Source organism: Vanacampus margaritifer, chromosome 15 (assembly GCF_051991255.1).
Source record: "Vanacampus margaritifer isolate UIUO_Vmar chromosome 15, RoL_Vmar_1.0, whole genome shotgun sequence".
In the NCBI taxonomy this organism is placed as follows: domain Eukaryota; kingdom Metazoa; phylum Chordata; class Actinopteri; order Syngnathiformes; family Syngnathidae; genus Vanacampus; species Vanacampus margaritifer.
In genome coordinates, this window is record NC_135446.1 from 17,953,022 (window position 1) to 17,980,622 (window position 27,601).

The 27,601-nt window shown below is 39.4% G+C and overlaps 2 protein-coding genes across 2 annotated transcripts in view; one reads left to right on the forward strand and one right to left on the reverse strand.

The window, feature by feature from the left end:
- Positions 1-1,744: 1,744 nt before the first annotated feature.
- Positions 1,745-17,859, reverse strand: ppp1r14bb (protein phosphatase 1, regulatory (inhibitor) subunit 14Bb). The gene is made up of 4 exons (XM_077545319.1): positions 17,218-17,859; positions 3,987-4,070; positions 3,686-3,718; positions 1,745-3,608 (listed from the first exon to the last, which is right to left on the reverse strand). The coding sequence occupies exons 1-4, from the start codon at positions 17,416-17,418 to the stop codon at positions 3,540-3,542; spliced, it is 387 nt and encodes a 128-aa protein (XP_077401445.1). The 5' UTR covers positions 17,419-17,859; the 3' UTR covers positions 1,745-3,539.
- A 3,645-nt stretch (positions 17,860-21,504) lies between these two features.
- Positions 21,505-27,601, forward strand: part of plcb3 (phospholipase C, beta 3 (phosphatidylinositol-specific)) — a 34,437-nt gene continuing 28,340 nt past the window's right edge. The window contains exon 1 of the mRNA XM_077544572.1: positions 21,505-22,086. Within this exon, the coding sequence (XP_077400698.1) occupies positions 21,988-22,086 (99 nt within the window). The 5' untranslated portion in view covers positions 21,505-21,987. The remainder of the gene's footprint in view (positions 22,087-27,601) is intronic.

The following is a 27,601-nucleotide window of genomic DNA, read 5'->3' on the forward strand; positions in this document are numbered from 1 at the left end:
CCAAGACTTTTGAAGCCGCGAGGCCGCCATATTGCTCCTCCCAAGAAATGTTTCTCGGCATACGATCCTATACATTTACAGTATCGAAATTGGAGAACATTTGAGACAGTACTTAGTAGAAATAGCATGATTTATGATGTTTTAAATTTGTTAAACATAAACAAGAGGACTTCAGACATTTTACAACCTGCCATAAATATATGTATAAATTATATGCTTAATGATGTTTACAGGAAGAAACGTGTATATTTTTTCATTAAAGAATTATAACTGTTATTCAACAAAAGATGCCTCACCCAAATCTAATATTGGAGTCTGTCACACCGCGGTGAGGGTGTCTTGTCATTTCCTGTTTTATTTTGAAAAGTCTGACTCCTCTCGTTTCAGGTCACTTGCTCTTCTTCGTGTGGTGTCTGTGTCAACCCTGATCCCTGATTGTGTCCACCTGTGCCCCATTACCCTCATGTGTTAAATAGTCTGCGTTCCCCCTGTCTTGTGCCAAAGTGTTTTCGTTTGAGCCACTGAAGCCTGCCATAGACCACAGCCTTGATACCTTTTTGCCTTGTTGCCTTTATTGCCCTGTCTCGTGAGAGAACCTTTGTTTGTAATTTTTGTATAGCTTAGTTTTGTTTAGTCATAGAGTGATTTTGTTTTTGAATGTAGTTTGAACTTCCTCCCTTTTGGAGCGCTTTCAGTTAATTTTTGAATAGCTTTTATTTTCTCCCTTTCCACAAAGAGCTTTTGTTTTGTTAATTAAAAGCTGCTTAACCCTCCACCGCTTCCTCTGCGTCTGAGTCCAAAACAGCCTCGTTGTGTCAGAACACTTCGGCCCAAGACAGGGGGAACGCAGACTGTTTAACACATGAGGGTAATGGGGCACAGGTGGACACAATCAGGGATCAGGGTTGACACAGACGCCACACGACGAAAGGCAAGTGACCTGAAACGAGAGGAGTCAGACTTTTCAAAATAAAACAGGAAATGACAAGACACCCTCACCGCGGTGTGACAGAGTCTAAGGAATTGAGTGATACAAGAAGGGGGTCTTCAAAGCAACACAAACCGTACACTTTTTATTTTATTTTTTAAACTTGTTAAAAAATAGTGACCACCCCGCCATGGCACCCCGGCCCTATACTAACTGCCTACGAGCTGTATATGTCAAATCTGTACGTATACCGTACAGTTTATACTGTACAGTAGTCTGCTCGTGAGATGGGAGGAGCAAGATGGCCGCCCTGTCGCTTCAACGGCTTGCACGGGCGCGTAAACAGCAAAATGCACCCGTTTTATCCATGTGAGGGGCGACCATTTTGTCACTTGATGTCAACTGAAAATGACGTCACAGTTGACTCCATACAGGGAACCTGGCTAAAACATGCACTGATGATAAGTGTTTTAGTCGAAAAATATAACAGAAGTGGTCAGCAAAAGTGGCAACATAAGATGGCTGCCATCTGGCTTCAGCGGCGAGGGTCCTGTTAACAATCCATGGCTCTGTGATGTAATTTTTACATACGGTTCATAATTCACAAAGTAGTGCGTAATGAAAGCAAGTGAAGGAACTTTGTACAGTAAAGATAGACTTTTACAGTTGGAGTAGTTGCATTTATAATACGTTTTATACTTTCAAAAATTTGAAAGTTTGTGGATAGTTTGGCATGGTTGGAAGAACAATTTCTTCAGAATTGTGTACGTGTATGTGGGTGCAATGCAGAGCAAATGACAAAGGCAAGTGGAAAACTTTCAGTTTGACATATTTTTATTAAAGTTGCATAAAAGTGTAACAAAATTGGACAAAAACAAGACCTGTTGTTGATATTGCTACATTTGTTTGTTGGTTTGATTCAATCGTCCAAAAAACCACAAGCTCCTTTCTGCACTGTTTAGCTCTTGTATTTAGCCTCAATGACAATAATCAGTATATTGATAGATTTTTTTTTTTGCGCAATTTTCTCCAACAGTGAAAAAAAAAAAGTCTAAAAAGGTATATGCAATCCAAACCTGGATTCTGAAAAAAAATCCACTCAAATACTCTTGACTGATTGACCTTGCCTCTTCTTGTACTACAATCTTGAAGTTTCCTGCAAACAGCGCAAGTTTGGGTAAGACACAAGAACGACACAACCAAAAAAAAAGCATCTGATTCGATTTTTGTTTGTGTAAATCCAAGGCCTGTCATGAAAGACATTTCATGATCGCATTAAAAACAGACCAGTATTCAAATGGTAAATGTCAAGAACGTTATCTAAACAGGATCACTGCATCAAGGCCTAAGTATTAAACACACACGTCTAAAAATAACAATAATCAAATAAAAAGAAGCCAAAACATAATAATCTCCTTTGTTTAAAAAAAGAAAAAAGCTCAGTAACACACTTGACATACATCTTTAAAAAAAAAAATGTCTTCCATTTATTTGGTTTGTGTAACATAAATAATACCTAAGGCAACATCTGTTTCATAAAGAAAAGAACGAGTGAAAAGAAGCAAGTGGATGAAAATGGAGGAGAGCGAGGACACGAGTGAGACGGCGCGCGCGCACGCACGCACATTGACCGCCTTGTCACGCCGTTGCCGCAGGTGCTGGCGATTGGTCACAGGAATCACAGCAAAACGTTTGTGCTTCTCCTATTGGCCGCCGATCAGTCTCAGGACCGGACAGGCTTGAGATTTGAGACAAATGGCTCATTCTCGGATTTAACCGGCAGCTGCAGCTACAAACACAGCTCGAGAGACAGCTGTTTATTTGTTTATGCAATTCCGGTGGGTTTTCGAAGTGTTGAAAATGCTAACCTTTTCCTCCCACTCGTCACCCGATTGGCGACTTTGATGACATCATGAAATCATCACGCCGCCCCGGTGACATTTTTCCAACCACGATGAGCTTGAGCACAAAAGAATGACGTGGGCAGAAAAGGAGCAAAGAGCAGCAGCGAGAAAGGGGATAAAGAGTAAAATAGTATAATAATTATAAAAAACAACAAGGCAGCTTAGTTGAATGACAAAAAAAAAAAAAACTACAACAGGAACCAGTCCTTTACTAAAAAAAAGTAACTTTCTCATACTGAACAGCAGAAAAAAAAAAACGTGCCGCACACTGCACATTACAGGGCTGGAAAACAAACCGGAATTTAGGAAAACCTACTTTAGCCACATCAACAGTACGCCTTTTTTTTTTTTTTTTTTTTTTTTTTTGAACGACGCTGCTCTAAAAATACACCATGTGTTATTGTTGGTGGTCAGAGTGCCGATTTTTTTTTCAGCAGTCTTCAAATGCATCTCGGGGGCGGTAAAAAGGAGGCATTGGTGGTATACAAGTAAAGATCACCTCTAAACTCTGCAAGGACTTCCCGTAGAAAAATGACCTCCAAATCAAGCAGATGATGAAACTAGATGTTGGTTTGAGTAAACCTGACGAGTAAAATATGACTAGTCTTCCCTTAAACTCCAGCACTTGATGACTTGAGTGACAAAAAAGGGTGAGTGGGCGGGTGAGAGGAAGACGGGAGGCGGCTGATGAACGGAGGGCGATGACATCATTTCTTCTGAGGCGTGGAAAGCTTCTGCATCCCTCGGATCTTGTCCAGGAGCTCTGAGATGAAGTCCTACGTCAGAGACGACACGCTTGAGCCCCACCGGGTCGGAGGAAAAACATTTACAACACATTTGAGAGTCTTCTTACCTCAGTGGGTTTAAAGCAGTCCACCAGTAAGTCCTGTGAGACAGGAATAGATCATTTTTATCTACTGATGCACTTAAAAAAAAAAAAAAGTGTCCAAACCCAAAAAAAAACAGGTGAACCGTGATTGGCTCGTTACTTGTGCTCTGAGCACCTGTGATTGATGTAGTCTTGCTGTTCATTTTGTTAACCAATAAACCATATAACACATGTCTTGAATAAAAAAAAAAAACATTTTATTTTTCAATTAGCAAACTAACGGCGTTCAGAATCACTGGTCCAAACCATCCTGAAAGTGTCCTACCTTGACCCTGGCGGCCCGCTCCACGTCACTGGGCATATCCAGCAGTTCATCAACATCAATCTCAAGTTCTGGGATGGCCTCCTCCTGCAGAGAAAGTGAGCCAGGTAAAACCACCACCAAGGCTTTAATAAAAAAAAAAAAAAGTGTTACTCGGAATAGTACAGAAGCAGCGCGCAAAACGTAATCACTTCTTCCTCATTTTAACCTGTGCGCAGAGTCTTGAACGTCGCAGTGTTTATTCGTGGCCCTTTCACCTATTTCCTCTTTACAGTGAAGTACCGAATGTAACCTCGAGGGGGAGACATCCTTCCGCAAGTAACGATGATGGAGAAACAAAGGAGGTTTTCAGGAACCCCACAACAAAACAAAACAACGATCTAACTGCAATTAAAAATCAAAAGACATTCCCTCAATATTGCTATTGCCATTTAATATGAGATTTATTTCCATTTTTTTTAACAAACAAAAACAATAAAACAATCTGTACTACAATAAATAATATCAAGATTCATTATACATACATGTTTTGGTTTTATATGGGGGTGTTTGATACCACTCTTTTAGGCCCGATCAAGTACCGAGACCACTAGTAATTTTGATACATATAATTAAACAAAAAAACAATATCATATAACATTTTCTTTCATATTGCATGAAATTAATAATACTTTTCTAATCCTCTCATTTCAAATTCCTGATCGTAAAACAGCCACACTCCGTCGTAAGTACTGGTACCTTGATTAAGACAAGATATAGCTGACTCTAGTATCTGTTGGGGCCCCACGCATAAATTAAAAGCAACATAATAATAATTGCTGAACCAAACATTTTTATTGAGTTCATTTTTTATTTATTTTTTTAAATTGCATCCTACTACATTCCAATGCCAATTTGAATTCGATTAATTGTTCAGCTTTACATTTGGTGTCGCTGCCCTATATTGACGCGCTTCTCCAGGAATCTGCCTTCTCTCTGCTTCCCCCCCCCCCCCCTCGGCCCGAGTTGCCCCCCACCAGCTGTCTGTGCACCTGCCCAACCACTTCCCACAAACAAACCCCACACTGCTCCGTTGTGTGTGTGTGTGTGTGTGTGTGTCACATGAATGCAATCTTTTACTCATGGATTATCGACACATTTTAACTCAAGCACACCCAAACAGGTTGATATCGAAATATGGCCTCCATGTGTCCATAAATAAGCTTTTTCTTCTCCGCCAACTTGAAATCGATTGAGGAGCCTGAATGAAATCTGTGAGCCCGGGGGGTGTGTGTGTGTGGGGGGGGGGGGGGGGGGGCTGGATGGAAAAGTCAGGCTTTGGCGAGGAGACACAAAGAAAAGGAAGATCCCGCAAGGGATGATTCCCAAAACAATCCCCCAGACTGATTTCTAGTCTGCTTTTCCGTGGGCGTCCTTTGTGCTGCCTTGCAAACGATCGACTCACAGATAGCTGCCAGAAATGTGCACGTTCAGCTTTTTTTTCTTTTTCTTCCCGTACACTTTGCTTCTGAAGTGATAAGTGACTTGACTACATTTGGGCTAAGCAATCCACTAATCCACTAGGGTTGTATTTTGGTGTCATTTAGTGATGCACACCAGGCCCAAAAGGGCAACAAAGTAAATAAAAAAAATAAATTAAAAAAAAGGAAGTCAGAAAGCCGTTATGGAGATTAGTTTATATCCTGTTTGACAACCTTGTCAACCTTTGCCAAACACGCCTAACAGCTTAGTGAAAAATAAGACGTCTTATTTCAGGTGTTAAAGAGAATATTTGAATGAATAAACTTTAACACACTTCAAGTACTTCAATTAAGCTTGAGCTGTATGTTCCTAATGGGGCTGTGAATTGCCGAGTACCTGGCGATTCGATTCAATATCGATTAATCCCGATACGAATCTATAATTGATTATTGTAAAAAAATAAAAAATAAAATCAAATTTAGAAAATACTAATCAGTAAACTTGTACATGTACACTGTAAGATTTGTATGAAAATGTATTTATTTTTCTGAAAATTCAGACTAAGCCGCTGCATTTAACAAACAGGTTGCAGTCTGTTTCATGTCTGTACAAAACTGAAATAAAATATTACGGCTTAATGTTCCATTAATATAAAAAATTTCCATGCTTAATGTGTAAATCCTAACCTTAAGTAAGACGTTTTGTTGAATATTCCCATAAAAAAATTGATGTTTAAAAATCGGCCGCGTGGCGCTTAAACAATGCCTCACTTTTTCTTTTTCTACCCAAGCAGCTAGCTAGAAGAGACATGTGACCTGTGACTTAACTCATTCACTGCCATTGACGGCTATTGACGTCAAAAATTCATTTGAACTATTTCAGGTTTTTTTTTTTCCACTTTTGTTAAAAAGAGTACGAAAACCTAGAATTTTTTTTTTACTGTACATTTAGAACAGATATAAAAATTTATGATTAATCGTGAGTTGACTATCCTAACCTTAAGTAAGACGTTTTGTTGAATATTCCCATAAAATATTGATGTTTAAAAATCGGCCGCGTGGCGCTTAAACAATGCCTCACTTTTTCTTTTTCTACCCAAGCAGCTAGCTAGAAGAGACATGTGACCTGTGACTTAACTCATTCACTGCCATTGACGGCTATTGACGTCAAAAATTCATTTGAACTATTTCAGGTTTTTTTTTTCCACTTTTGTTAAAAAGAGTACGAAAACCTAGAATTTTTTTTTTACTGTACATTTAGAACAGATATAAAAATTTATGATTAATCGTGAGTTAACTATCCTAACCTTAAGTAAGACGTTTTGTTGAATATTCCCATAAAAAAATGATGTTTAAAAATGGATTCGGCCGCATATCGAATCGATTATTTCCTAACACCCCTAGTTCCTAACACAACAAAAACATCCAAATAAAATGTTCAACTACTTTCAACTTACTGCGAAAGCATCACTGAATTAAATGCTCAGACGCAGACACACTGTCTGTGTGTCGGCCGGAGGCAGCCAAAAGCAGAATGAAATGTGACAGTGCAAAAGCAGTTGTGTCATCGTGTGTGTGTGTGTGTGTGGGGGGTGTCAAGCAGAAAGACCCAGATCGGATTTCTCTTAACATGTAGTAGACGCAGCTTCAGGATTTGACGGATCAAACAGCTGAAAAAGCAGCGGAGCCTACAACAAGCTGCATTTAGACTTAAGACACAAAGTGGGTCAGCACAAACACAGTGCAGGGTCCATTTCGCCATACGGCTGATGAAACAAGTCAGGCTTTTTAAGCCAACACTTTGGTTTAGCTGGAAAATCCTGATCATGAGTCAGAGGGACTTAGTTGAGCTCCTAATGAGCCCAAATGTTAACTTCCAACATTGCTGAAAGTGATTCCAAACAAGAAACTCAAATCCTAAATACCAGACAATAAAACAACAACAAAGGATTCCTAATGAATGACATCGAGGTACTTCATTGATTAGAGAGTAAAAATAGACTCCAGGAGGCTGGTTGGGGTTAGCCTGCCTGTTGGCCTGCTCTGCTTTATCAACAGTAATGTTTTGGCTGGCTGGGAGTGACAAAGAGGGTGGGGGGGGGGGGGGGTCCTTGAGGACATGCCAGACAGGGAAGTGATGGCAGGCGGCTAACGGGAAGCAGGAAGAGGTGGAAAAAGTCGGCCGCGTGGCGCTTAAACAATGCCTCACTTTTTCTTTTTCTACCCAGGCAGCTTAGCTAGAAGAGACACGTGACCTGTGACTTAACTCATTCACTGCCATTGACGGCTATCGGCGTCAAAAATTCATTTGAACTATTTCTGTTTTGTTTTTTTCCACGTTTGTTCGCAAGAGTATGAAAACCTAGAATTTTTTTTATTGTTCATTTAGAACAGATATAAAATTTATAATTAATCGTGAGTTAACTATTGAAGTTATGCAATTAATTACAATCAAAAATTTGAATCGCGATAAAAGAAGAAAAGAAAGGATTATTAAAAAAGTTTTATATCTGTTCTAAATGCACAATAAAAAAATCTAGTTTTTTCATACTTTTGTTAACAAAAATGTAAAAAAAAATTAAACAAATAGAAATGGTTCAAATGAATATTTGACGTCTATAACCGTCAATGGCAGTGAATGAGTTAAAAGGAACCCCGACTGTAATGACAAGTTTGCTCTATATTATTTATTTGGTTGTTCCTAACATAACTATGAGATCAATTTTTCAAAAATCATTTCCAGTTTAATACATTTTGTAGAAACTTTATTTGGACGTACGCCGCCATTGTTATTTACGGCTCTACGCACTGATGACAGCCAGCTCTCTGCCGAGCAATGTGAAACGCCTATAAAAAAAAGCAAGGACGCATTCAAGAGTTTCGATCGTCCCTTTAGGAACGCGACGGACGCTTACTGCGCTTTCTTTATACCGTTTCACATTGCTCGGCAGAGAGCGAGCCAAAATTCATTCACTGCCATTGACGTCCAAAATTCATTTGAACTATTTCTATTAGTTTAAAAAAAAATTCCCCACTTTTGTTAACAAGAGTGTGAAAACCTTTTTTTTTTTATTGTACATTTAGAACAGATAAAATTCGTGATTAATCACAAATAAAATAATAATAATCGCCTGATGCCCCAATTAAGAAGAAAAGAAAAGATTATTAAAAATTAGGGGCGTCAGACGATTACATTTTTTAATTGTAATTAATTGCATGACTTTAATAGTTAACTCACGGATTAATCACAAATTTTATATCTGTTCTAAATGTACAATAAAAAAAAAAGGTTTTCACACTCTTGTTAACAAAAGTGGGGAATTTTTTTTTAAACTAATAGAAATAGTTCAAATGAATTTTTGACGTCAATGGCAGTGAATGAGTTAAATGCGTTGCAACAAATAACAATGACGGCGTACGTCCAAATAAAGTTGTATTAAACTGGAAATGATTTTAAAATGAATCTCAGTTACATTAGTAACAATCAAATAAATAATACAGAGCAAACTTGTCATTACAGTCAGGGTTCCTTTTAAGACAAACGTGAGATGCACCATTTTTTTTTATTGCTTCTGAACGGCTACTTTCGGAGTTAAAACGGCCAAGTCGCTATGCTGTGCTGCTAATGAATGAAGTCGGACAAACAATCCAAGATCCAAAATCAATACAATGCACTTTATATAAAGGCCGTGGAAATTAATCAGATTGAATGCGCTTCCTCCTAACACTTCTTTTTCTTTCATTTATTGAGTGACGAAAGCCAGCCGCAACTTTCTCTATCTGGCCTCCAATCAAGCATCCAAAACAGTGTAGACAACTATTTCAAGTCTCCGCTGCACTCGGATAGAAAGCTTTCACACAAGCTATTTCGGTTCATCTGAGCTCACACATCATCAGGGGTGGGAGGGTTACTTTTAAAATGTAATCCATTACAAGTTACCTGCTAAAAAAATATATATAGTGAGTAACGTAATCCAAGTACCATAATATTAAAGTAATGTAACTGGATTACTTTTGGATTACTCCAATATTGAGTATGCTCATGAAGACTAAATAAAAATTAATATTACCACCATATATATTCTATACAATGTGCCCCTGCTATTTGCGGGTGACAGGGACCCGGGCAGCCTACAAATAGCATGTAGGCTATTGATTGATTGATGGCCATATGCTGTTTTCGAACTAGATAGATAGATAGATAGATAGATAGATAGATAGATAGATAGATAGATAGATAGATAGATAGATAGATAGATAGATAGATAGATAGATAGATAGATAGATAGGAAGGAAGATTTGTTTGGAAGGTGTAACTCACATTATGGTTGTAGGCTAGCGGGCCAGCTAGCAAGAAGCTACAGCACGTAGCATGCCGCTGGACTCTCAGCTCAAACTTTCGCTCCGAGTAAGTTCCAGTGAATACCGGTCGCTATTTCCTACTCCCGTCCGTGAAGCTTTTTCAAACTGCCCGCGTGTGGAGGACACGACTAGTCTTTATGTTCTTTAAAAAAAAAAATCACCTAAAACAACACAAAGCCCACAGGCTCATGCAAACAGGCATACAGCAGAGAAGTGGATAAAAGTACAATGACCCTCAAAAACAGTGGTTCCCATCGATCTATGTTTCCCACTACCATCCGTCATTACTTCACTATATACACTTTTTTTGTGTGTGTGTGTGTGTTGTGTCTATGTACGGCTCATTGAAGATTGGGAAAAACTGCTCCAAAAGATGCTCAAAGTCATAGCTGCTCCATGTAACGGTTGAATGATCCATACATCGGCTTGTTTGGTCTGGCCCAGTGGTTCACCGTTTTTTTTTTGTTTTTTTAACTCATTCACTGCCATTGACGGTTATAGACGTCAAATATTCATTTGAACTATTTCTATTAGTTTAACATTTTTTTCCCACTTTTGTTAACAAGAGTATGAAAACCTAGATTTTTTTTATTGTACATTTAGAACAGATATAAAATTTGTGATTAATCGTGAGTTATTTCATGAAGTCATGCAATTAATTGCTATTAAAAAATCGTGCATTTTTTTTAAATCACGTCAGGCAATTAAAATGTTTTAATAGTAATTAATTGCATGACTTCAAAAATTGCCTCACGATTAATCATCAATTTTATATATGTTCTAAATGTACAATAAAAAAAAAATAGGTTTTCATACTCTTGTTAACAAAAGTGGATTTTTTTTTAAACTAATAGAAATAGTTCAAATGATTTTTTGACGTCAATAGCCGTCAATGGCAGTGAATGAGTTAAATATCTACTTAACAAATGTGTGACCGTTAGCCAGGCAGCCCTCAGGGTGACACCCACCTAACCAAGGAGGACACGTTCCGTCAAGCACACCTAATTTCCTTCTTGCAACATTTGAGCGAAACAAAAATGGCCAATTTGTCCCTAGGAAAAATGTAGATTGATGTCAAACCCATTCACAGATTTCTCCACTCATTCTCACTACAACCAAAACACAGAGACTAAGAGCAGATTAAAATAGAAATGCACACAAACACGGATTAACGCAGATTACCATTATGTCACCACTGGCGACACAGCATAGGGTTTAGAATTGAAAGAATCCACTAATTGTCGGTCGATTGGTCAGTGACGGTTTTGAACGGCAAATGGGATCTCAACCTCTCACACTTGGCTGACAGGCTGGCCCGTGTGACACGAGACAAAATGACAAGCTCGTCAAAGTGAGCCCTGTACTTGAAACACAACACTGGAAAGAGTGAAGTCATCCGTGCGCGCGGCTCAACGCGGCCAACACGCCGTTTTGACAAACAACCCAGGCCGAGTCAAGAGATGAACATTTTGGATAGAAAAGAAAACACAAACATTACAATAACTGAAAAAGGAATAGGCTGAAACACTATATTTTATGTTGGTCCTCACTTTACATGTTTCAAACATAAACAAACCCCTTAACCCGTGGGCAGTATTTTATTTTGAAATGGCTCGGTCAGAACCAACAAAAAGCCAAAAAATGGTCACAATAACGCCTAGGGGTAGTTTCCTTCACTTTATTTAAAAAAGTTTGAATACAAAAAGTTAAGCTATTGTTTGCTAGATGACAAAGCATTTCCAGTGTCTTCAAATACTAACAATTAGTTATCTTAATTATTTGTACTGTCTTTATTGAATATTTTCCAAATTGATTAATCAATCAATTATTCAACCGATTAATCTACTAATCTGATTCATTTTAAGTGTATTGCAAAAATCTTTATTAACCGGTGATTGGTATTTCATACTTCGTATTCGTATAGTGTAAAAACAAAAGGAAAAAAGGATTGATGTTGCACTATGATACCGGTTTGCAAATTTCTTATTTTGATTAAACAAAGAAGATAGTCAGTCTTCTTTTATGAAGGACTACCGAAATCAGTGAACAATTACTGTTGATATGCTGAAATCAGATTTTTTAATTCAAAAATGGCTCCAAACGATTACTCGGTTAATAAAATAGTTGTCGATTAATTTGATAATCGATTACTCGATTAATTTTGACAACTCCATTAATTATTCTAATCACTTTTTTTGTAAATTAATAATTGGGTCTATATTTGTTTTATAAATATAAATAACCAATATGTATTTTTACATGTTGAAACCTATTATTTGCATTATTGTTTAAATAACTGTTTACCATTTAAGTGCAACAAAATGCGCATTTAAAGAAAATTAAACATGTGCATATAAAGCAACCCCAATAAACATTTACATTAACTATAGCTTTATGCTAACAATTAATGGAAAACACCATAGAGAGGCTAGTGAATAGCATCTATGTGGCATTGGACAAGTAGCACAGTAGGGCTGCGCGATATGGCCAAGAAATAAAAAATCTATTTTTTTTCAGTCATTCAGAAAGATTACAATTTTAATTGATTTTAATCTAATAAACCAAAAAAAAAATGTTTCTTTAAAGGTTTCATTTATTCCAAAAAATTAAAATGACGATGTATTGAATTAATTTGATTTATTGCCCAGCCCTCGTATGTGGTCATTATTGAATCGCCTTATTTTGGAATATCCAGATTTACTCATTTCTCATGACTCATAGGGCGAATGGCGGCGGGTTGTTTTGTTTATACTCGTAGTAGGTAGAGCTTAACTTTGACTCTTTTACACAGGAAGTGTGAGAAAAAGGCCAAACATTCCACTTAATGACTCACATCCCTTGTTCTCCGACTTTCCCTCCCTCCGCATTTGCTGCGCTGCCTCACAACTTCAAGGAATCCATAAACTTAGTGAGTCCACCGTTTCAAAACACATGACATGCCGACTCACCCACCGCACGCCGTCATCCAACTGGAAATGTGTGCACTGCGTGAAGCCACGTGTAAAACTATTAACGCAAATGTGTGTGCCTGTGTGAAAGGGGGTTTGCATGCTGAGACACACTGGGGGGGTCTTTCACTTCCCGCTGAGCAACAACCCCTTTTTGTTGTCACCCTTTTTGAATCAATCACTGTTTGGTACTCAAATTATTACATTTAAGGTTTAAGACAACGCTGTATGTTGTGTATGATGTGTTTTTGTGTGGGCCTTCCTTGACATGACATCTGTGTTTGAGACTGAATAATTAAAAGTAATTAAGATTAAAATCAACAAGCTTCTTGCTAGCTAAATGGTGCTAATTATCTCCGGTAGATGTAGAGGAACCGAAATTAAATTATTGTGGTAATTTGTGAAAGGGCTAACCATCATAATCCAACAAGAAGTAATTGTTGATGTTGACTTTGTTTGAAATTAAATCACACAATGTCATTTTGGTCTAAAGAAACTGCCACAAGTCGTGTAAGCTAATGTTAACATGCTAGCTTAGCTAATGTTAACATGCTAGCTTAGCGTTGGATGACTTGATTCGTCACATTACAAGTGTTTTACGTCCACATCGGAACACATGACAGAAGTGCTTTGACTTCTGAATGCCTTGACTTATGAATTTATGGTATTTCAATTCATTTCAAATGAGAAAATTAATTATGCGAGTACTTTAAGTTACAATCTTGCTAATGGTATAATAGTGAAACTGGAGGCAGTATGTTTTTATTTTTTTTTAGGGTGGGTGACTAAACGGGTAGAACATGAACACGCCTGGTTCTTGCTATCTACATGGTGCTAATTATCTCCGGTAGAGGAAGAGGAACCGAAATTTAATTATTGTGGTAATGGTGTACACTTGTGAAAGGGCTAACCATCATAATACAACAAGAAGTAATTCTTGATGTTGACGTTGTTTGAAATTAAATCACACAATGTCACTTTGGTCTAAAGAAACTGCCACAAGTCGTGTAAGCTAATGTTAACATGCTAGCTTAGCGTTGGATGACTTGATTCGTTACTTACTTTTAGTTACAATTTTGCTAATGGTATAATAGTGAAACTGGAGGCAGTATGTTTTTTGTTTTTTTTTAGGGTGGGTGACTAAACGGGTAGAACATGAACACGCTGTGGGTTGCCATGGTGCCAGCCTCCTGGCTGTTCGCACTGATGGAGCAGGTGGCTGGATGAACATCCGACATGCTGGCAGGCAGGAATGCCAGCGCAATTGGCGACCGGTGGTGTACTTTCTAGGAATTATATTAAATGAGGAATATTATCGATCCCTTTTTTGGAATCAACTCCCAAGTCTTTTTAAAAATATGAATAGCTGAACTGGCTTTTGTCAGATGCTAACAAAGACGCACGTGGCTAACAAAAGGAGAGGAAGACGAACGTGCCAGGGTTCTCCTCATGATTGCTCCGAGCTGAAGCGGCCTCTCTGGTTACACTGCATCACAGCACGTGCTTTTTTTCTTTTTTTTTTCTTCCCAGTCTCCATGAGTGAGCCTTGTGTGTCCACGTGATTGAAGCTACTAGCATTTCATAACTGCGGAAACTGAAAACTGAAACTGAAACTGCGGGGTGCTTCTTTCAAGCGATAAATGTTTGAAAGACTCAACGAGAACAAAGGATTTTCTCCTGGACGTAATCCAGTTCTTTCCCCACCTCACCTGATGCCGCAAAACACCAACTGGCTACTACACAAACCAAGACTCCAGCCTAACCCATTTGCCTATATTTGCATTTCATTCAGTCCTTCCTGGTGTCGATTGTCTGAACAAAGTTCCTGCCCCAACCTTTGTCAACTCACCCAACTTGGACTCAGTCCACATTGGTCAGATCACAGGCTTGCTTCATTCAACTCATTGTTGGGAGTATTGATTATTGCTGTAATTTTTCTGTAAGCCCCAAAACTTTGTGCGACCAAGTCGAGGGAAGGCCCATTTTCTGTTGCCTTGTTTAGACTGCAAGCCAGAAGCCGAGTTTGGCCTCTCTCAGATTGATTTGATTCGATTCAGGGTCTACGATTCGATTCGGAATCGATTTTCAACTAAGAATGATTTTTGATTGACAAGGATTTTTGCTTCACTCTATAGATGTGCACTGGAATTGTAATGATCTACTCCAGTCTGACTCGCTAATGCTAATTAGCGAGCTACTCGCGGCACTTTTATCACTCAAAAGAACGTCTCCACACTGCAAAAAAAAACAACTTTTATTGGAATAACTTGTTTGTGACTTTCGTTCGTGGCTACAACAGTGTATTAGACCGCGTGGAACCACACTGCCCCTCAGTGGGTAAACCGGGTACAACATGAACAGCGCTCCAAATAAAGGCACACGCAGACAAAGGCAAGACAGTATAAAATAATTTAAATAAAATCGATTTTGGGACATTTAAAATCGATTCTGAATTGTACTTAACGAGAATCGCGATTCTCATGAGAATCAATTTTTCGGCACACCCCCAGAAACCACATTCAGGCGGTAGTTTCAAATGACATTTGGACAGAAGCGCCTCAGTCTGAACCCCTGATCGGTTTTGACTGTCCGTGATGGTAACTCTACACTCTACACTGGACGGTGCCTCCATTCCGTTGTCGTTGCTACAGCAACCTGTCAGATGGGCCAATGACTTATGTTTACATGCAGTCAATGACACTTTTTAACCAGAATTTTTACCTTGACCCAAATACCGACTGTATGTTAACATAGCCAATAATGTGGTCCAGTCTGAACAGGGCCAGATCTCATTTGGACTAGGGGCGTGCCCCCAAAAAAAATCTATTCTCATAAGAATCACGATTCTCATTTAGTACGATTCAGAATCGATTTAAAATGCCCCAAAATCGATTTTATTTAAATTATTTTATACTGTCTTCCCTTTGTTTGTGTGCGCCTTTATTGGGAGCGCTGTCCATGTTGTACCCGATTTGGCCACTTAGGGGCAGTGTGGTTCCACGCGGTCTGATACACTGTTAAGTTGTAGCCACATTAGAGAGTAGAAGGAAAAAGTCACGATCAAGTTATTCCGATAAAAGCTAGTTTTTTTGTAGCGTGGAGCCGTTCTTTTGAGTGATAAAAGTGCCGCGAGTAGCGCGCTAATTAGCATTAGCGAGTCAGACTGGAGTAGATCATTACGATTCCTTAAACATCTATAAATTGAAGTAAAAATCATTGTCAATCAAATCATTGTCAATCAAAAAGCATTCTTAATCAAAAATCGATTCTGAATCGAATCGCACACCCAAAAATCGGAATCGAATCGTGAGACATTCAAAGATTCCCACCCCTAATTTGGACACTTGCTAAAGAACAGTGTGGCCAATCAGCCCTAAAAAAAAATTTTGGAGGAGGAATCAGATTGGAATCAGATTAACCTGCAGTCTGAATGCCCCAGAAGGGTGCAACCGTGCAAGGCAAACTGTTGTAGCTGCAACCAACTACAGATTCCCCTTCACTTTCCCCACCACATAGTTACTGTCCATGTACTTCTATTTCTGCCTGTCCGAATCTCAGACACGCATATTAAAATCCATTATTGGCAGACGGTCAAAGTACATTGATCCCAAAATCCTCTGCGGGTCACTTAATCACCTTAAGTGGTGTTTAGAGTTTCCCCCGACACGGCTGGCGCATACTCCACAACAATGGAATTTATCCTCCATGCTAACCAGGTGTGCCCCCCCCCCCCCGACCCCTCCTCACTGTCACTCCTCAAGGAAAAGCCACCAACCTGCTAAACATTCTTCACGCTCGGAATAGCATATGGGTCATTGCCAGCTCAGTGCAGTTGACGTGAGCTTCCGAGCTTACCGGAGACTTGAGGGTTACGACACCATTGTGGCTTTAATGGGCTGGGGGTGCACATATTTTACAGCAGCCCCCACTCACAGGATGGACCCCCCCCCATCCCCACCCCTGTTCGTGTATATTTCCTGTTGTCCCTGTAGGCCTTGTGATTGACTAAGCTTCAAGGTGTTGCTTGATCTGGGGTGTAAAAAGTGGATTTTTTTTTTTTTTTTTTTTAAAAAGATGCATTAGAGGAATATCATTTTTGCAGTGTTAGGTGGATATTGCACAGGTGTGCTTTAAAGCTCTTTCAACCAATGAGATTGCAGAGCAGCCTCCCCTTCTCGGGGCTTGCCTATAAAAGCGACGCGAGCTATGAATAGCCAACCTGTGCTTGCACGCTGATACATGTGTTAATTGTGTTTCATTCATTTCGCTCGATTAGTCGAACAATGCAGAGTTGCTAATAATCCCCTCATGCACACGACCCTGACTCCATAAATGCCAAAGAGGCCATGAGATCAGTGACCAAAAAAAAAAAAAGAAAAAAAAAAGGCCTACTGTGTATTACTTAGCAGGACTGATTGATCGATTGGTTCGATCGGCGTGTGTTTTACAATACTGCTACTGTACCTCGCAGTCGTAGAGGTCCGTTAGCTGGTCGATGATCCACTCCTCCAGGTTGAGTCTTTTCCTCAGTTCCTTGCGGTCGTATTTGACGGTGACGCGTCCCTGCTTGCGAACCGGGGTCTCGGGTTCCTCCGTGGTGCCGGCCGGCGTCTGGAAATACACCCGGGGCTGAGGGCTCGTCTCCGGGCTGGTGACGGCCGCCATGCTCGCTCGGTTCGGCGGAAGGGAGACGAGAGAGATCCGATCCAACCCCCACCGGACCGGAGGTGCTTAAAAGAGGGGGCAAACACGAGGCGATCGACGCTCGATTTTTGTCCTTTTTTCAGCGAGATGTAAAAAAATCCTGCTAAAAATGAGGAGTTGCCTTTGTTGTCCAGGGGGCTGCAGAAGAAACACTCCCACGGACAAAAGAGTAACCGGCTTATTGGCCTATTTACAGCATGCAAACTCAGCTTACATAAAAAGGGAAGGCAGTCAACTCTTCTTTATCCAGTACAAAGAGAAAGCCAATGTCCCTCTCGCTCTGTTACTCCCTCCCTCTCTCTCTTTCTCTCTTTTTCTCTTTCCTTTCCAAGCGTCCCCGGGAGATGTGCGCGCGCGTGTGCGCGTGTTTTCGTTCCCTGGATGGACAAGAGAGCAACTGACGTAGCCTAGTAGAGAGAAAAGGGAATATGCTATAAATATGGACTTTTTGTCTCCTCCTTAAAAGTCAGTCCACACCCACTTGTATGCATCGTCTGTGCCCCCCCCCCTCGCCTTTTTTTTTAATTTAATTTATCCACACTCCCTTGACTCAAATCAACATTCACGTACGTGGCATCCACCCCCTACAAAAAAGTGCTTACTTTGAATTTTCTTATCTCTGACATTTTACAGTTTTTTTTTTTTGCACAAGCGCCCACGGTTATTTATCACGTGTGAATCGTTTTTGCAAGTCCATTTACCCACAATGCACAGCGCACATCTACCCCAAGGGTTTCACTACTTCTACACAACTGCTTCCTTGTAACGTGTTGAGAAACCCAAAGTGTAAAAAGTTATTATTATTATTTTTTCTCAGTGTAGAATAGAATCTCAGGCATTTAGTTCATGGTAGTCTGCTAACGATTCTTGCTGGTTGTCGAAGACGTTTCATCTTTACTTGAAAAGGATTCTTCGTTCTAAATTTTAGGTGTTACTGATAAAATAAGAGGAATGATGGGCCAACACCTCAAATTTAGAACTTAAAAGGCCTTTACAAAACAAAACCATCATTATCGAGGCAGAATTGTTTTTGATACAGCCCCTGTATTTGACATGATACTATTTTGGCAAAAAATAAAATAAATAAAATAGAGCACCCCTACAAGTCGGTGAAACTGCCACGGTAGACAGAAAGACGTCAATTATTCATTGAGTATGTCTAAAGGTTGGGTGAGCACAAACTTGTACTTACATTGGGGGACTAAAATCGACATTAAAGCTATTTTTAAACAAGCCACATCTGCTGCAGTCGGCCATCTGTAGGCCACATTTACAAAATTAAAGAATAATCTTGCGAATCTCGCTTTGATTCTGACTTGACATTTTGCACATTTCACTTGGTTAAACAGTTAATAGATTCGCTAATGCTGTTTTTTTTTTACTGTTTCAATTTGCCCTAAAAGCTAAGTAAAAAAAAAAAACAATGGTGTTAGAAGACTTCCATCCACGTGAGGGCGCTATTTAGCAATTGAGGACTCTTTCCCGATGAAAAGAGAGATTTGCATATTATTCTTATTCTTATTCTTATTCTTATTCTTAATCTTAATCTTATTATTATTATTATTATTATTATTATTATTATTATTATTATTATTATTACTATTATTTATTATTATTTTAGTGTAATGATGCTTAATTCAGTATTTTCCACTTCATTATTATATAAATTCTCTATAGGTTTACATTGACTTCAAGTCTATATTAGATTTCAAGAAGAAAAGCATAACTGCATCATAGTTTGGATTTGAGAGTGACTTTCATTTGCTGGACCTCACATCAGCAGCGTGTTGATTGCATTGCTATAAAATGACCGCTAGATGGCAGTATATCCCCAATTGTCGGCAGTTTTCACGGCCTCAAAGTTTGTGCGTGCGCGTGTGTATGTGTGTGGGCAGTCAAGGACTAAATATGTCTGTGTCCCAACACAATGTGTCTTTGTGGCTCCTCCTTGGCGACGTTGGGAGGAAAAATCCGCTTGTCGCTGGACTCCAAGTCATAAATAGAGAGAAGTGGGCAAAGGTCTCTCTGGCTCGAGCCAATCATGTTTCATTTTTAACATAACACAATTCTCATTATAGGTGGTACGATTGGAAAGCTGTGCTGCTCTTGTTGCATTTTTTTTTTTTACAACAAACATTATAAACGTTATGCTATCAGTTAAATTGCTACTGTATCTTCACCTTGCATTCCACTTATGAGCTGAGACTCCCGTGAGTGTATTTGTCTGTGTTTCATTAACAGCCAGATGATGGAGGGGGAGAGAGAGGTCAAAAGAGAAAGAAAAGCACAAGAACCACAGTGTGGGTTGGACCGGTCTATTGAGAGCACAGGTGCTTGCTCTTCAACACAACATTGTGTGTTTGTGTGTGTGTGTGCCACTGCAACACAATATGCATGTTAAGAGAATGCAAATGTCCTTGCTGATTTTGGATGCTTAATCATGGCGAATGTAAATTTGTGACACATCCAGTCTTCCTCATCAGGTCAAAGCAAAAGCTGTGCAAGTCAGCAGGCTGCGGCATAGCAGACATTCCTGCCGAGTGTACTTGGGGAGTTGGAGAACGGGGCGATGGTGGCCAAAAAAATCTGGGCTGCGAGTGTTTTTATGTGAGGTCCATTTTGTAATGTTGCCTGGCGGCGGGATTTAGACAGAACTGGATTGCATGTGTGGGAGTGCAAAGAGCATTGTAGGAGGAAACGCTACTTGTCTACATGCATTTAAAATCCCTGCAAAGGTAAACGTCTTCTAAAGTTGACATCGCAGAAGATGAAATGAGACTTCAAAATGGTGAGAAATACACTCACCGCTGACAACGAGGCGCTCTAAAGAGGCCATGACAGCCCAAAAAAGCCTTGGTCCACATTCTAGCTGTCAACCTGGAGTTCCATCTTGCACTCATGGATGACAACGAGGCGCTCTAAAGCCACTACGCCAGCAGGCTATCCGAAGAGATGCACTCGCTTTGTTGTATCTACGTCATCATTGAGTTGCTATGCGCATGCTACCCTTAGAAGGATCACAGATTGGGCCTCGTGTTTTCTTTTTTTATTTATTTTTATTAGTATTTTTTTTTTTTTTTTTGGGAGAGCTCAGTATTGTTCATTCAGTAATTTTACCCATTTGACATGTCATCATCATTGCTCTCTTTTTCTTTTCTTTTTTTTGTGTGTGTTTGTGCGTGCGTGCGCACGTGTGAGTGTGTGTGTGTGTGTATTCATTAGTTCACCTAAAACCTATTAAAAAATCCCATACCGTACCTTTCTCGTGTTTTCTTTACTCATCTAAGAAACTTCAGCCCGCTAATTAATGACCTGCCAGGCTTCCCGTTCTGTTTCCCTCTCTTGGTCATTGTTATTTTTTCTTTTTTCTCACACATGTGACCGTGAAGACAAATTCCTTGAGTATTTTTATTACATAGGCCGACTTGGCTGATAAATCTGATTCTGATGAATGCAAATAATATGATGATAAATGATGACTCCAAAATGCATCACGTGGCGTTTTTTCCCCCCGTCACGCTAAAAAAAAAAAATCTTAAAACTACAATGGTAAAAAAAAAAAAAAAAAAAAAGATTTAATGTTCTGTCTCCACAATTGAGTACGATCAGTTGTCAGGCTTCGCACATTTTCAGCAGTTATGTTCAAACATAAACTGAAGCGGTGCATCAACTGTTTTTCAATGAGACCCACAGTTAGTTTATTGCACATGGGAAGCTGCTCAATGAAAACAGATGTATGATGTCTAGTCGCTATCTGGGCTCGGAATGTACATTTTGTTCCCGCACTCTCCAGAAAGCCTCATTATGGACTTTTATGACAAAGTGTAAAAAAAAGAAAAAGAAGAACTTTAAAAGGCCTCTTGCTGTCCTAACTTGTATCAAAAGAAAGCCCATTTTCATGCAGTGGGTGACATTTGAGGGGCCACACGGAGGATACCAAGAAAAACACACCTCCCTCCTCTCTCCACTTGAGTCAGACGTTGTTCCTCCGTCTCTCTTCTTGTCTTCTATTTTTTGTTCAGCCCTACAGAAAACATGTTGGGAGGAGAAGAGGAGGAGGAAGAGGCAGGAGAGAGAGAGGGAGGAAGCTGAGAAAGTTGGGGAGGGAGTGAAGGGTTCGAGCAGATGGGAGGACGGAAGGAAAGGCTCTCTCGGTGGGCTCAAGTGCACGTTTAAAGGATCCTGCGCGAATAAACAAAAGCGGGTCAAGCCACCCCTCTGCAATCAAGTTTAGTAGCCGCGTGCGCGCTGCCGCGTGGCGTGGACGCGCCCGGAGCGGAGTGTCGTCCGTCACCGTTCGACTCCCCATTCGTCATGTTATTCCTCCAAAGTCTCTCGGAGTGCCTGTGACTTGTGTTGGAAGACTCGGCAGCTCAACTCCGCATATTTAAGCGCACCCCGGAAGTGAGAAGTCGCTGGGTCGGAGGCGGAGGAAGCCAACGTCGAGATCCGCTCCGAGGTTCCTTCCCGGGGAGCGCCGCTCGCCTTCGCCGGGGTAAAGGCGTTGGCACCTGGGCAGAGTCCCTCGCCATGGCCGGGGCCAAGCCGGGAGTCCACGCGCTGCAGCTCAAACCCGTGTCGGTCCATGAGGCTCTAAAGAAGGGGGGGAAGTTCATCAAATGGGACGAGGTGAGGTGTGGTGGGGGGGGTGACTTTCTTTTTGTCATAAAAGTTGTTTGGTTGAGTGAGCGTTTTAAGTGTGTGTGTCATAGTGTGATTGTGACCCCCCCCCCCACCCCCGCCCACCTGACAGGTTGTGTGTGAAGTGCAGGTGTGTGCAAACCTTAAACACAGAAGCCCACGATTTGTAACCGTGTGTAATGAGAATCTCTACCAGAAAGTTCTTCTACTGTTGCCACCAGTCAGGCAGCAGTGCTTGAATGTGTGTGTGTTGTGCTCCATTCTCGTCAAGCCGGTTCTCCTCAGGCTCATGTTCACCCCCCCCCCCCCCCAACCCCAACCAACTATTGATACCAACTAAACCAACTATATATACTTATTGAGGTAACCCACACCAACTACTTTTATTGAGGTAACCCACCCAAATCAAGGTCAATCTAATTAGCTATACCTACACATGCTAATGCTAGCATTTGATTCACATCAATATTTATATCTTGGTGTTTGTAATTTGCAGTGGCGTCGAACTGTGTTGCATCATACTTCTAGAATATTAGAAAAAAGCACACCTTATCTATATAAAAGGTTGGATTTGTAACATGATGTAGTAGTTGTTGTATTTGTTGTCTGGCAACCCTGGCATGTGGCCATTGGAGGTTATTCTGCTAGCAGGCTTCTCCACGGAGAACTAAAAAGGTATATGAGGTCGTCAATGATTAACTGGGCCAAGCTGACTGATAGACACAAAGTTCTGGCCCGCCATATGCCACCCGCCTCGTCTTTGGTTTACAACAGGAATGTATACAAGGTTATGTCATGACAAAATGATTATTTTTAGTGGGGATTGCTTCTTATTGGTCGTGCTAGCGAGCAGGTGAGCAGGCAACATGTAGCACAAAAGGGTGCGGGGGTTGCTACCGCGACGAGCAAAGTTTGCCGGATTTGCAACTTTTGACTGGGCTGGTGGCGTTTTGTCATTTGCAAGAAGCACAGAGTGCGATGCGGGTTCGGGATGTGCTGGTTTGGTGCGACGCTTGTAGCTGCGAGCGGAAAACAAATGCACAAACATTCCTTATGTAAAGATGTCATATGATTTGTTTGTGCGCGAAGTTATATTGCGAGTCCACCAACTTGAAGTACGGACGGTTTATCAGTAGTCCCGCAAATATGGAGACAATAAGAAGAATCATCTTGTTACGCAAGCCCACGACGGCCATGTCCTTTTGATTTCCTCTCCCCCACACGGACACAAAGAGATCGGAAGGGAATTCCCAAGAAATGTTGGCGATTAAAGCGTGCTAAAACTCAAACACACATTATTCCTATGTGCATCTTTACTGTGATGAGCGCAAACCAGTATGGAATCTTAGAAGAAAAAAACGATTATTGCAGGGATGTGATTTTTCCGCTAATTCGCGAAATTCCGCTTTTTTTATCCCCCCCCAAAAAAAATCGATTTTTAAAAAAAAAAAATTTATTTATTTTTTTAGTAGTTCATTGTGTATGCACATGACTCCGACAGATAACATCTTCTGCTATAACAAAGACATTTGTGGTATGCTCTAATATGAGTTACTTTTCATTTGGTCATGATATAATTATTTGTTCATGCTCCCCCCCCCCCCCCCCCCCCGGCTAAATTTTCCGATAATTTCACTTTGGTCAAATCACATCCCTGTTATTGGCTTCCTAGCAAGATTGGAAGCAGTTCCTGCAAACACATCACCATGAAGCCTCTTGGGGTTTCCGGAACCTGGAAACTTGTGATGGGCAATTTTCTCAAAATAACTCCTTCATTGACAAACGATGCCTTAAAGACTGAGCTGCATGAACAACATTTTTGTTTTCTCACTCACAAAATAGTCCGCGTTTGCTCCGTGTCAAACTGTGAACAAACTAATTAAGGATTCCGCTTATCAAGGAAATTAATTACAATCATTTTTTTTTTACAATAATATGTTATAGGCGGCCCCACCAGTCTAAAATATTGCCTTTGTAGAATAGGAATTAAGCAGCAAAATCCACCCGTCTTAATCCATCTCAGGGGGCGGCCATTTTGCCATGCTGTCAACTGAAAATTACATCACAGTTACTCGGGTAACAACCAATCACGGCTCACCTGTTTTCTGAGTTTGGTCATGTGTTCACAAACTGAGCGGTGATTGGTTGTTACATGAGCCACTGTGAAGTCATTTTTACATTCTAAAAGAGAATTGTTGAATCAATTTAAGATTACAAATTTAATTGTTGACCAATAAAAAAAAAAAAAACGTTAATCTAAAGTGAATATATTAAGTTTAACTCATTCTCTGCCAATGACGGTTATAGACGTCAAAAATTCATTTGAACTATTTCTATTAATTTTATTTTTTTCCCCACTTTTGTTAACAAGAGTATGAAAACCTAGATTTTTTTTATTGTACATTTAGAACAGATATACAATTTGTGATTAATCGTGAGTTAACTAGTGAAGTAATGCGATTAATTACAATTAAAAATTTTAATCGCCTGACGTGATTTAAAAAAATAAATATATTAAAAATTAGGGCCCTTCAGGCGATTAAAATTTGTAATCGTATTTAATCGCAGTTAACTCACGATTAATCACAAATTTTATATCTGTTCTAAATGTCCAATACATTTTTTTCCTAGGTTTTCATACTCTTGTTAACAAAAGTGGGGAAAAAAATGTTAAAGAAATAGTTAAAATGAATTTATGGCAGTGAATGAGTTAATTAATTATGAGATCATTAAATTTACACAATAGTTTAGTGGGGGCACAAATAACATATTAATGTAAAGATTTTTTTTTATTTTTACTTCCCTTAAAAAAGTGATTTTATAAGTCGACTTCTCTCTCCTTTTTAAAATAACATAATCTCTTTTACATATGAAGCCAAGCAAACAAATGAGTATAAATAGCAAAAGACGGACACATGCCAATGGGTAATATTTAGAAATGACCCTTCTAATTTATTTTTTGTTTGTCCAGATTCCAAAATACTTCTGAGATTAGCATGCCATCAAAAGAAAATCACGGACATATTCCTTTAAAGATTTAAAGACATCATGCCTGCAGGCGCTGTGGTTTGTTTGTATGAAAATCCAATTTTTGCCCTCAGCACTCCCTCGTCGTCCTTCATTCCATTTTTTTGTCCCTCGTTCCGTCTGCCAACCTTTCATACCTGCGCTCATATTTTCTCATCACTTCCGCTTTGCTTTCTTGCTTCCTTGTGGCGAAAACAGGTCGGCGTCACAACGGGTCGGCGTCACAACAGGTCCTCTGTTTCCGCAATAACTTTGGCCATTCTACTGCTGGGCACATCAAATGACACGTGCGCGCGCACACACACACACACACACACACTCACTCACACACATAATTGTGCACGTAGGGGTTGGGAGGCGGAGGAATGCGTTCCAAATTAGCTTTCTTTCCCTCTGTGTTTCGACTTGTGTGCGTGTCTCGTAGGTGTGCGTTTCGCATTCAACAACTTCCTGCTGCAGCTTGTTGGGAAGTTGAAAGCAAAGCTGAAACTCATTCACTGCCATTGACGGCTATAGACGTCAAAAATTCATTTGAACTATTTTTATTAGTTTAACATTTTTTTCCCCACTTTTGTTAACAAGAGTATGAAAACCTAGTGGTTTTTTTTAAATATTGTATTAGAACAGATATAAGAATTTGTGATTAATCGTGAGTTAACTAGTGAAGTCATGCGATTAATTACAATTAAAAATAGTACTCGCCTGACACCCCTAATTTTTAATAATCTTTTCTTAAAAAAACAAAAGATTATAGAAAAAAGAAATGAGGCGATTACAATTTGTAATCGTAATTATTCTTTATTATGACTTCACGAGTTAACTCACGATTAATCACAAATTTAAAAAAACCTAGAAAAAAATATTGTACATTGAGAACAGATATAAAGTCATGTGATTAATTGCAATTAAAAAATTTAATTAAAATTTTTTTTTAGAAATTAGGGGCATTGGACGATTAATTCCTTAAATTGTAATTAATCGCATAACTTTAATAGTTAACTCACAATTAATCATAAATTTTAAATCTGTTTTAAATGTACCCCAAAAAAATTCTAGGTTTTCATACTCTTGTTAACAAAAATGGAAAAAACAAAACTAATAGAAATAGTTCAAATGAATTTTTGACGTCTATAGCCGTCAATGGCAGTGAAAGAGTTAAGATGAACTCCATCTTGGATTCATTTGAAATCCCTCCCAAACAGCTTGACTCTCCAAATGAGTTGTAAAACAATACTCATTCTGGCCGCTCATTTTGTTTGTTGGAACTTGAAAGCAGCTCCATTTTTATTGCCTCTCGCCACGTTTTAACCTTTGAGCAGTTCCAGCCTGTTTCTTCCACTCCATCGTTTTTACCACACCAGAACGCTGATTATAACTTCACTGATCTTGCTTTCCCACAAAAGATGGCCGCTTGGAAGAGGGACTGATTCACCCGTACGCGAGAGCTCGGCGTGTTTTGACACCACACTGACAAACACTGCCGACATAATGACGGAGGGGTGAGAAACAAGGGTTTGACGGATGGCTTGAAGGATAGGAGGGAGGGGTGAAAGGTCAACCACAGCCACATGCAAAGTGTGTGAGGACGCCTGGATGTCTCCTCAGCTTTTCTCCGTGTCATTTTTTTTTTTGGGCAAATGGGCGCAGCACAAAGCTTTCCTCACACTGCACTGCTTGGAGAGGGCAATTCTGTTCAAGCGGGTTTAAAGTGAAGCATAGGAAGTTGTGAAGGAAAAGAGTAACGATACTGGCTTTATTGTTTATTATAAGTTGCTTCTCAATTTGGGTAGAATTACTTTCTGCATTACGGTATCTCACGTTCATATTCTTACTTTACGCATTTATCGTTAAGTTTAATTGTGTTTATTTTTTCAAATTCAGTTCATTTTCGTTTGAGATGTTTGATAACACTTTTTCCAGACCAGTACCAGTACAAGTACTCAACTATTGATACTAATATCAAGTACCAATGCAACTAGCACTTTTGTTGCATAACAATAATAAATACATTAATAAATAAATAAATGACAGATTTTAAAGAATGACCTATATATCCCAATAGAGAATTTTCCTTAAAAAAAATTGCATGGGATTAATGGCAATTTTCTATTCTTGTATCATCTAATGTCTAGTTCCTGATAATAAAATGGCCAGAAGAATCGGCCGCTTTCATGAGTACCGATATCTTGAATATTTAAAAAATTTTTTTTTTTTTTTTTTTTTAGTGTTAGTTTATTTGTTATTTTTTTTCAGTGTATGGAGTATTTGCATGTGAAAGATAATAAAAATATATATATATCACAAAATATTGGTATTGTGTAATAATAAGATCCTTCCATACCAACGGATGTGAAGTCGAACCCCAAAAGCAATGGTACAAATTGACAAAATTTATTAAAATTTGTATTTTTTTCCGTCATTTTCATTTCTTCAGTTTTCGTAACTATAATAACCTTGCTTTGCTGTGCTTATCTTT

Coding starts and splice junctions, on each gene's coding strand:
- ppp1r14bb (XM_077545319.1), bottom strand. CDS start 17,418: ATGGCGGCCGTCACCAGCCCGGAGACGAGCCCTCAGCCCCGGGTGTAT. Junction 4,071..17,217: donor CGGACCTCTACGACTGCGAG/GTACAGTAGCAG, acceptor CTTTCTCTGCAG/GAGGAGGCCATCCCAGAACT. Junction 3,609..3,685: donor ACTGCTTTAAACCCACTGAG/GTAAGAAGACTC, acceptor TCTCTGACGTAG/GACTTCATCTCAGAGCTCCT.